Here is an 11,655-nt window from a genome sequence, read left to right as displayed (position 1 = left end):
GTAGCCAGGCCCACGCGAACGTTCTAGCAAATAGTAAATAGTATTAGCAGTTATAATTCAAAGAACATCACAGCTGGCTCCTGCCCCGTCAATTTGTTTAGCATCGAGTTTGACAAATTCCATGAGTAAACATGGTTGGTTGATCTGCTGTCCGGTCATTTAGTAGACAATTTTAGTAGTAGTGGTAGCAGTATTTCGAAAGGTCAATTTTTGGGGCAAAATCTAGACCTTGGAGGATGCCTGAAGGCATCGCTTGATGCTAGATAAAGATTTATTCTACCTAGACTTTTGTCGCTTAGACGGCTATGAAATGGTTGACTGGCCGGTGAATTTGGTGGTTGAAGTTGAAGGTTAGGTATTAGTCAATTACTGCATACAAGTTTTGTTCAATAATTACTGCCAAAGCATAAGTTGTGAAAGAGATTCGAAAAAGAAAATGATTTTCCCTCGAAATCAAAGAAAGTGCATCCCATTAACATGTCCATACAAATACAGGGATTTAGACAATAATTAGAAAGTGAGAACGCCAAATAGACACAGAATACTTATGTTTTATTATTACATTTGAAAGTTGAAAGGGTTGAGGCCGTTTCCTACTTCTTAGACTCAAGTTTAAAGAACAAATTAAATCAACTCTACTTTTATTTATAAAGTACTATTGTCTATCATGTTTGCATTTTTTCTTAGTTCATAAATTAAGTTAAATAATAAGAGATCATCCTTGAATTTAATACCTTCAACTTCCTTCAGAAAATATTTTGTTTTAAACTATTTTTAACTGATTTTTCCTTCTTTCATAGTCAATGCATGAAAGGCAAATTAATCCAGCATATTAACGTGGTCATCTTAAAGCTATGCCCTTGGAATTTGGAGTACCTGTTTGAAAACCTTTGTTGATATATCATATCATTTCCATCTAAATTCCAAGTCAACTAATAACAACAACTGTGTGGATGTTTTTCTACCAGAAGTAAGGATTGTTTTGGTCAGCTCTACGTTATCATCTTGTATGTTCGTGGTTTTTGACTGAGATCTTTATGTTTTTGAGCTCAAAGTAAAGCCATCTCCACATTGATTAGCTGGATTTTATCATTTATCAATGCGTAAAGATATCTATCCAGAAAATATCTTTCTCCTTTCACGCCAAGATTTCCAAAAGATCAGTAGCTTTCCTATCTATCAAACAACAATAACCCCTTGAACTTATCCAATAGGTTTCATTTTAGGCAACTGCAAATGTACAATAATTCTCTTCTTAATATGTATATATAATTTTATACTACAATAAATGTACTAGTGGATTTTTTTTAAAAAAAATATGTTACTGTTGTTGAGAGCATGTGCAGAGTCTTTAGATATGCTATTGACAGCCCAGAGATGGTGGTAAAAGAACCACACGAGGGGGCCAAGCATGCTACAACTCCCTAGTGTGAAGTGTGAACCCTAGCTCAAGTTTAATTGGGCTGTTCTGTGTCGTTTGCTTAAAATTCCCTAGGATTATGACACAAAGCAATCCTTATTCCTTTTGGCGTAACAATTCTGTGATAGCTTTAAAAGTTGGTGGAATTTGAAATGGAAAGTGATTTACACTTTATACTTCCAAAATAGACACACTTGAAAGCAGGTTCCAGACTTCAGAGGAATGTTATATTTTGCTTCAGGTCAGGGTCGGGTCCAGGTAGTTTGTGCATTGTTGTCCGATTCCCTGCATATATACATACATACACAAACACAGACGCACACACACACACATATATATATGTTGCAATATAACTAAGAATTAAGCTAAGAGATTATTCTCAGCCGAAAGCTTAGGTAGGGGCGTAGGGCAGAAACAGATGTGTTTCTTTTATACTATACTAATTCCAAAGTCCATTTCACAATGCCGTCCTAGCAGTGAAATTTTGTCAGTATGAACTCTGTAATTGGCTCATCTGCCCATTAAGAAAGCTTAGGTCAGCTTTTTAATTTCGAGACCAGATTGAGCTTGGTAAAATACTAAACTGCATTGTTTCTTCTCTTGATGGACCTTTAAAGTTCAAATTTTAGTATCTTCTTTTCAGATGTTTAAGGGATTTCTTTTACTCTATTTCACTTGCAAATCACTTCTTTAGTTTGTTGAGTTATCAACAAACTGATTAATCTTCTCTGGGCCGATTGAATGTGTCATCCTATGCAGTGCTGCACATTCTCTTATTGATCCTTTTGCTTTTCCAGTTTCCAATTGCACACAAGGCATCAATTTTCCTTCTTTTCAAGTTTAGCTTCTCTGTTAACGGAATGAAATCAATCTATTTCTACTACCAGATAAGAGACATTGCTTCAGATGAGAGGAGAAAACATTTCATTTGAGTATTAAATATTGGATTATCAACTAGTAAGTTTGTTTTACAGAGCTATTTACAACTTGAATATAAGTTTTCATTCAAGAATATATCAAACAATATGCCTTGCTATAATCTTGTTTTGGTTCTGCAACCACAACTCTTGTTGAAGTAACACATTTTTCTGATCTACACACTCATCAGAAGAAATATTGTTGTTAGCTTTCATAGTAGGCCATGGAGCGAAAGGGTCATCTTGCTCATCCTGAAACGCTGCTGTTGTCCTGTCAGGATTCTCGGAAATAGATGTCGGCGTGGCCTGAAATGTTGGTGTGGCAATTTCGTTAGGACTCTGAGCTAAGAAAGTTGGTGTTGCCTGAAATGTTGGTGCCACTGAGAAGTTATCAGGAAAAGCTGCATTTTCATTGGTATTGGTGGCAATGGCTGCCGATATTTCAGTTTCATCATCAAGAAATGGATTGTATTGGCGTTGGGATATTGGTCTTTTATCAAATAGATCATTTGCAATGGAGAGCTCAATCCCGTTGGCTAAATGTTGAGAAGCTTGTGCAGGTTGTGTTGAGGCCTCTACAACATCAAGCTCCCAATCTTCCTGACCACCATTGCTCAAATTAAATGCTGAATTTTGCTGTGGTTTTTCTGGTTCTTTCTTATCTTCCCCAAGCCAGTCACCAAAGCAGGAGTGGTCATTGGCTACAATTTGAGAAGCTTGTTCTAGTTTTTTATCTTCTTGCAACCAGTCATCAAGATACGAATGGCCATTGGCTACATTGTGAGAAGCTTGCTCAAGCTTTTGATTTTCTTGTAGCCAGTCATTGATATATGAATGACCGTTGAGTACATTTTGAGAAGCTTGGTCTTGGTGATGATCTTGTTGAAGCCAGTTGTCAAAGAAAGAGTTATCATTTGATACGTTTTGAGGAGCCTGTACAGGTTGTGCTGGTGCCTCTACTAAACCAAGCTCCCAACAACCCTTTTCACCGTTGATTGAATCCAATATTGTTGAATTAATTTGCCCTTGTTTTTGATCTACCTTTGGCCAGTCATCAAAGGATACAAAATCTATAGTCACATTGGTTCCTTGATCAATTGGTAAGGAATGGTTTGAACCTGTTTCAGTGACATTATACATATCTTCTTGTTCATGACACTGTTTCTCAGAAACCTCCGAAAGACGCTCGACCGAGAAAGATGGGCTTATTGTTCCAGCAGATTCTGTCTGACTCATCAAATCTTCCAAGGATGTGCATCTTGAACCAGCTTGAGAACCTCTCTCTGTAATTCCAGAAGGATCCTTGGCTGGTGGTGCCGGGAGGAAAAGCAAACGAGGCGAATTAGAAGATGGGGATTTCCCAGGTGATGGAAACGAAGCTTGGTCTTTCAAGAATTCTTGTAAAGTTTCCATAAGCTCATCCGATATCATCTGCACACTTGGATATTCCGAGGTTCGCCCAATTCCAAGGCTCTTACAAGAATCATAAAAAGAACTAAGCTCTTCGAATTGCTTTGTGGCTTTGACACAATACTGAAAGGCATTGACGCAGGATTGATGTTGCAAATGAAAGAAGCTATCTAAAAGAAGACCCAGTCCATCAGATATGTCCCTGTAAAGATCAAAGCTTTCTCGAACGACAGCATAAAGAGAAACCTGAACCAGGTGGTTTGTCTCGGCTGCACCCGTTGGTTTGGTGGCAATGGCTCTATCAAGCAATCGTTGCCAATAAGAAATCCTGTCAAGCAGCATTGGCGGCTTCATTTCTCCAACAGGCTGTTGGTTAACTCGACGGCTTCTTGGATGGCTATTCTGCCTTTCTTTGTACGTAAATCTTCTCTGAAGCTTCCCTGTGATAAAGCAATCTAAACGCTCCTCAAGATAAAAAGCAAACGACCTTACAAAAGCCGTGTAATCATAAGGGCTGGAATTGGAGTCATCCCTAAAAGTGGAAAGGTTTAGAATCTTGGCTCCACGTTTCCTCGCTTGAAGGACTTCTTTAGGGAAAAAAGGGTCACCATCTTGAAAAATTCGAAGAACAAGCACCAAAGATTTGAGGGCAACAACCCAATTCTTCGTTTTGCCAATTCTCTTGGCAATGACATGGGCACAGATTGCGGCGTTAAGCTTGTTGGATGAGATAGTCTGAAGGATTTCATTAACGTAACGTTCGTCGGTGGGCTCTTTGTCACGGGTCGTAGCTTTAAGGACAGCCACTTCAAGATTGGAGGAATTGGTGTTAACAACCTTGGCAAGGCTGATGCTGGTTTGGTCTTTCACTGCCCCAATCGCCTTCTTTAACTTGCTTGGCATGGCTGATTCCCAAACTCTTTCTTATTTCCCCTTAATCCTTTGAGCTTTCCCGTTTCCCTTTCCTTCTTTCGGGACTTGGTTTTCTTGGAAAATTATGATCCCAAAAATAGTAACAGCGGGAATGTATAGTTTATTTTGGGTGGTGGAGACTGTAGCCAAAAGCCTTGAGACTCTCCCAACCTTGTAAACCTGACAAAGACTCGTAAGTTCCGTTGACCCATTCCTAAAAATTGCAACTCCCTACAGGTACGTGGATCCCCAATCAGAGCGGGTTTATATATTTGTAGTATCAACTTACACCAACTATAGATTATTATATATCAAGCACCAGTTCAAATAAGATTTAGTCCCACTTTCAGTATCCAAACATGAATTTGGATTTGGTTTTTTTATATAATTATGAGGATCAATATACCTGTATCATTTGGCATTTGGTTTATCTGGCAATGGGGCTTGATTGGGCCTTCAAAATTTGTAACCTTGAATTGGATGGTCATGGTCCATTCACATATCTGGGCTTTGCAGGACCCCATTCGTTCACAGATAGTTTGGGCTGTTACAGTGCTTTTCTAAATTGAGAAAATTGGTCAATATGAATCAAGGCTCATAAGTTTAGTTGAACTTTGCCATTGCATTTCGACATGTATATAAGGCAAAGTTCAACTATGACAAGAATCTCAATCAACTTAACCACAATGTTAGAACAGTACATTCAATATTAAAAAGAAAAACGCATAATTCAGAAGGATACAAAGTTGAGTTAGTACGGACTACGCAGTGTCTTTTTATGGAGTAAGTATGCGGACAAGAAGCGGTGGACAGCAGTCTCATAGCAAATTATAAAAACAAAAACAGAAAGAAAGAAAGTGGGAGCAATAACAGTGATAGAGCATGTGAGGAACACAGTGACAAGTGTAAGAGGAACTGGGAGGCAAAGGGAATCCCATTGATGGTTCCCAAGAGATAGAGATTTTGGGTGACAGCCTCATCCCTCCCAACACTTGTTTAACCTTCGATTTCATAATTCGTAATTCATAATGCCCCCACCAATCAATCGAATAGTTACTAACTCCATATCCAGTCTCCCCCCTCATAATCCTCACCTTCCATTTGCTTGAAACGAATTGAGGAGGCAGGAGAGGACCCCCCTTATCTGCCGCTCAGCCTTGAACTTCACTCATCAAACAATCAGGGCATTATTTTTAGTAGTTCAATTCAGCGAACGTCAATGCCAATTAATTTCACTAGCCACTTTAACAAAATTTTCTAATTAATGATATTATAATCATTTTATAAGAAATATTTTGATGAATGTCCTACAGTAAAATACTACTATTTATAATATATATATATATATATATATATCTTTTTTGCTTTAGATGAAAGAGTTAATATAAGTATATAACACATTCTCTCCCTTTTTATTCAATTTAAAACTGACATTAATTAATGAAAGCTATAAAAGTACTCATTAAAACATTTCATAGTTATAAATATGTTATCATACATGATAACTATTATTCAATATAATACGATAAGATCCCAATTAGATACGTGACAGGTCTCATATAATATACTTTAATAGGTTTGTATTCATGTTATCATATACAATTACTAAAGATTCTTTTATTTATTTATTTTCGTTTAGAATAAAACATGAAATATTATTTTTCTGGGCTTCCACCTCCAAAATTAAAACTTCAGACAGAAAAGTACTAACAAATAAAAAAATCAGATTCACTTGTCGTTAATGTGTCAAATGTTTTTTTTTAGTTAATAATTTAATATAAAAATCCATGTTTTATAAAAAAAAATATAATAATAAGGAACATATTGAGAGTTTGAATTAAAAAGTCATTATGCTCTTTATTATATAATACTCAATCTTATAAATAAATAAAACATTTTTAAATTTTATTTATTTAAATGTAAACATGTTATTTATAATTAATTTATATTTTAATCATATATCATATGATATTCAATAATAAATTCTTAAAAATAAAATTTTGATGAACCATATATATTTTGATTTAACAATTATGAAATACTAGTCTTCAAATTTTATTTTTTATTATAATTTTTAGTTAGTAACTTTGGGAATATGACCTACTAAAATTCATCTAAATTTCAGTTTTTTTTTTCATAAAAAGAATAAAGGACCCATCAATTTAATAGCAAGCCATGGTCCTGCTCCAAGTTGACGAAATGACCTGCTTTCCTTCTGTAAATAGCAACAAATATTAAATTACAAATGCCCCCGTGCAATTGCGTAGATGGGACCTCAAGCACATGGGATCAAACCCCCTCTCATTTTCAGAGCTTAAAAAATGTTTGCACTTTCCCACTGCTTAAAAATAACGTTGTCGTCTGCTTATGATAGAAAATATTTTTGTGAGTGTGATTTTATATCAAAACCTTTCTCATCATCATGTTTTTTCAGGTTCACATTATCATTATGCTTTGCATATGCATTTGCATTTTTGGCATCTTCAAACTGGATCCAAGGTAACTTTTACACAGCATCATGCCTTCGATCAGTCGCTCATTCCGAGTTTCCAATTATCCAAAGCAGGGCCTACAATACAAGTTTACCTTTCATTATTACCTTGACAAGAAATAGGCTGCTTAAGTGATAACAACAGGTTCATTCCATTGCTATAATCTTTCACCTTCATGTTAGTGGTCTGATCAAGTTTAAGCCTTATTGATAACCTGTCTTGGTTTATTCTCTGGAGAGGTAATTCCCAATATCCATTTCCTAACATTAAACTTGGAACTTGTCCCAAATTTCCTTTTGGAGTTAGTACGGAATGCGAGCAGGGCGGGCGCCATGGTTGCGACTCTGGCTATTGCTAAGAGCCTAAGAAGCCTAGACCTAGAACATCATTTACGCCGCTTGAGAAAGTAGTGCAACGAGGGAGGTTGGTCAACATTGAATTTCAGAATACTGGCTTAGAAAAATGTTTGGGTTTCTTTTCAAGTTTTTGCCCAAGTGGAATCCGATGTCAACTATAGTTAACTAATCTCTCCCTTTGCAAGAGCCTTTTGACTTCTTTGTGTTTCCATTTTGTATATCCCATTGGGTAGAATTCCCTCACCTATGCTACTAGAGTACTAGCAAAGAGACTATTTAAAGGTGGAGAAAAAGCAAGAAACTTGGGGCTCAAAGAATCCCATCACTTGGCGATTTGAGCAAAACAGGGACTGAGTTCGGTTGTGTAGTCAGATTCCAAGAAGCTAATGTATAAAACAAAGGTGGTACCAAACAGATTCAGAGGAATTTTCTTTCCCAAAGAAAAGTGATTTCCGATCCACTGTGCCTTAACCACAATTATGCAAATCATTATTTCCAAATCCAACTACAATTCCTAAGTCTTACTCTACGGCCATTGATTAAAAGTAAGAGAAAGCTTGTGAAAGTGTTAAAACTTTGGGACAACATATTCCATGAAAAGTTGAAAGCCATTGAAATCCCTTTATTCTGGGCAATCAATCAATGCCCCAACTGGAGCTAAACAGCAGCTATAGAATGCCAACATATGGGAAGTAATTGAGCATCTTTAGACATATAGACTCTTTGTAGTTTCCACTTTCCAGCCCATCTCAATTCATTGCATTTTGGCATCGAGTGACTTTTAGCTACAAGAGTAGAAGTAATCAAGGAGAAATAATACCCAGTACTAGTAGTAATCAACTTATAATTCCCATTTAAGGTCGACTTAGAAACACAATTAGAATCCATTTATACACAAAGGTAGTCCAAATATTTGCCTAACAAATCCAACTAAATACACAGTAGACCCCCTCCCAAAAAATTCCAAAAGACCCAAAACCAACTACAATCAAATTAGCACTAGTAACTATCTCTTTCAACCACTCCCCCTTGGTCCTTTATTCTTGGTCTTCAGTATCCCGTGGGAAACTCGCAATTACCATACTCTGCAAAAGAAAACAAACACACTCATTTTTTTAGCCTTTAAACAAAGGGGAAAGATTAAAGCTAATTACAAACAACACTTGCACACTTTTTTATTACAACTAAAATTAGTTGAATTCCACTAATGCTTTCACTTCACCCAAAGGTCAACTTTACTAGGACAACAATAATTCAGGTAGGGAAATTGCAGGCGCGGCAGAGCTGCAGCATTAAATTTAATTTAACACGGTTTATCTCACAGAAAACAGTGGCCCACAACAGTGACCCAATAGATAGAGACCACGTCCGCAGTTGAAAGATTCTAAAATCACTTTCACCACTTATCACGTGGCCTTTTTTTGACCTGGCGTGCACCATTGTTTTATCCCTTGGGGTTGGGCCCCAAGTGGCCGACTAACTCTCATGGTGCAGGTTAACAACTACACTTCACATGTCACTAACATGAGCCTTAAAGCACTTCGTAAGCGCAAATTAGCAGAATTTGCGAAAAATTACTTCTTCGTATGCGCCGAATTAAATTTTAAAAAAGTGAATGAAGATCAATGGCTTTAGGATAGAATACGTACTGGGTGGTTGGGTGACGACGTAGGCCGCCCCGCCAAAATAACAAGTTCCCATCTGGCGCCCTTTCTTTTGATAATAACTGTTGAAAGCGAACGAAGCGTGGGCTTCGATGGTGTTAGGATCGTAACACGTGGCACCTGGCTGGATCGGATGGCAATCAGCACCTCCTTCACCACATGCGTAATCTAGAGCCGCCTGCAGCTTTTCCTTCCCCTCTTCACCGTTTGCAACGCACCACGTGTTCCCCGTCGTGCTCTTCGACACGCTCCCTCCTCCACCATTAACGGGAGCAGCTGGCCCTTGTTGATTCCCAGCTACCGGCGACCGTTTGTCCCGGTAGTTCTTCACCCCTTCTACAGTGAAAGGAATCTCGTAAACTTTTTCCTCGTTAGGATAAAAAAGCCCGTAATTTCTCTCCGATGTAGGCCCGAATTTCTTGTTCTCATTAAAGAGGGCAAACAAATAAACGGTGAGATCTGCCTTGGGTCTCAAAGGGGTCCCACCACCGGTCAAGATCCGACGGACCAGATTCCCGTTATAAGCGGCGGCGTTTTCGATACTCGCGCCGTTCTCATTTTCATCGCCCTTCGAGGGCCAACCCGTTTCCGTCACAACCAACTTAATATCATCATATTTCAAAGCAGACATTGCCGCGAAAACGGCGTCGATTTGAGCATCGAAAAGACTAAAATACCTCAACCCGTTACCGGGATCCACTACACCCGGATTCTCTCTGAACAAAGCGTAGTCCAACGAGATGACGTCAGTGTTTGACTCGTAAGCGAAAAAGGGGTAGGCATTGACCATAAGGAACGACCCGGTTTGACGAAGGAAATCCAACATGGGTTTAAAAACGGGTTCAGTGAGTTCAGGTCGGAAAGATCCGGCTGAAGAAGGGTAAGAGTTTTGGAGAGCGGAAAGGGCAATGGGGGAAGAGACTTTAATATCTGAGTGAAGGTTAAACTTAACCAAAGCTTCGTGGATATTCTTCATGGCGGGTACGAGGAACTTGGTCGTGTTGTGAGGGTCCACGAAGACTTCGTTACCAACGGCAATGGCTTCGATTTCAGTGTGAGGGTAGTAAGCGGCGACGTTTCTTTCGACCCAAGAGTTGGCAAAGGAAGTGCTCTTGGCTGCAGCGAAGAGTTGTTCGTTGGGGAGGTCGACGGTGACTTTGATTCCTGATCCAGCTAATGCATGGAGAACGGCCGGGTCGGTGTCGTAGACTTTGACACGGTTTAGACCATGGGATTTTAGTAGCTCCACCACCTTGGTTGCTGACGGAAGGTTGTTGGCTATTCTTCCATAGTTTACTCCAATAGAACCACAATCTGCAATGGCAACAAAAAGATAATATGTAACTTTTAACCAGAGAAACAACAAGCAGAGAGAAACAAAATGGGAACTCAAAATGTAGCTTCACCTGCAAGAGTGAAAACAGAAATGAGTAGAACAAGAGAAGTAATGAAGGAGCTCCCCATCGCTCTGCTCTAACTTTTTTCGGAAGCTGAGCAGAAAAGAACAGAGGAAGCGGAAGTGAGAAGTGAGGGAGTGGGAAGTGAGAGCTAATGGTAGGGTTTTTTAGTGTTTATTTATAAAAAAGAGAGAGACAGAGAGTGAGGGCGGGGAGATTAGGTGTGAGTGGGAATAGTGTATTTTTGAGGAGATCGAGATGGTGGGGTGGACCCGGGTGTCAGGGAAATTGACAAGAAGCCTAAGGGCAGAGAGAGAGAGACAGACAGAGAGGCGCTGGCAGGCAAGGAGCGAGGTAGAGTCTGCACGGACCACGATCCCCCATTTGGGTTCAGGGCCTATAAGAGCTAAAAATGGCTTAAAAAAAAGGTTATATTGGCCACTACACCCACGTGGCCCCACTTACTCGACCGTTTAATGTCGACTACTCTTTGCCCCAATCCCACATTCTTATGCTTCTCACCTTGATCAACCTCAATGCATCATCATCCTCCATTTCTCCACGTGTCCTGTTGTGAGCTGAAAGTCTCCAAAAGAGCGGTTTTGACAGTCGGGTTCATCGGGGTGGCAGTAGGGAAAATGTAGGGGATAAAAAGTGATGAATCCTGTGAAGAAATTAATAATGGCATGTGTATTAGATAAAAGTGTTGGACATGGGGGTTCCCTTTTTTACTCAATTTTTGAACGTTGGGCACAGGGAAGTGCCGGTGCTTGACTGGATGCAAGAAAAAGAAAATTGCCTAATAATTGTGCTTTTTGTGTAGTGTAGCGAACCAGCATCTAAATCTGTGAAAAAAGTAGGTTAACGTTCAGATGCTGCCTCCATGGGTTTTGATGAACACAGTTTTGTGCAATGCACCCAAAAAAAAAAAACACGTTCTAGAACTGCGCAGTTTAGTCTCTTTTCAACCTCAGGAGGCCACATGGGAACGGTGGAGTTCTGAAGAAACGGCCAGCTGGTTCAGATTGTTGCATTTAAAGCGAAGAAGCTAGCTCTGTAATGAGTACAAACAACATGTAATCTCTGC

At 39.0% G+C, this 11,655-nt stretch overlaps 2 protein-coding genes across 2 annotated transcripts; both read right to left on the bottom strand.

The window, feature by feature from the left end:
* Nucleotides 1-2,341: 2,341 nt before the first annotated feature.
* LOC110409303 (ENTH/ANTH/VHS superfamily protein) lies at nt 2,342-4,927 on the bottom strand. Its single transcript, XM_021418601.1, has one exon. The coding sequence runs from the start codon at nt 4,648-4,650 to the stop codon at nt 2,437-2,439; it is 2,214 nt and encodes a 737-aa protein (XP_021274276.1). The 5' UTR covers nt 4,651-4,927; the 3' UTR covers nt 2,342-2,436.
* A 3,407-nt stretch (nt 4,928-8,334) lies between these two features.
* Nucleotides 8,335-10,766, bottom strand: LOC110409730 (O-Glycosyl hydrolases family 17 protein). Its single transcript, XM_021419180.2, has 3 exons — nt 10,578-10,766; nt 9,157-10,485; nt 8,335-8,592 (listed from the first exon to the last, which is right to left on the bottom strand). The coding sequence occupies exons 1-3, from the start codon at nt 10,633-10,635 to the stop codon at nt 8,558-8,560; spliced, it is 1,422 nt and encodes a 473-aa protein (XP_021274855.1). The 5' UTR covers nt 10,636-10,766; the 3' UTR covers nt 8,335-8,557.
* Nucleotides 10,767-11,655: the final 889 nt, after the last annotated feature.

This window comes from Theobroma umbraticum, unplaced genomic scaffold, assembly GCF_002168275.2.
Source record: "Theobroma umbraticum cultivar Fairchild unplaced genomic scaffold, ASM216827v3 scaffold_44.0, whole genome shotgun sequence".
Taxonomy (NCBI): Eukaryota; Viridiplantae; Streptophyta; class Magnoliopsida; order Malvales; family Malvaceae; genus Theobroma; species Theobroma umbraticum.
Note: the sequence above shows the minus strand (reverse complement) of the source record. Positions and strands in the feature narration are given on the sequence as shown.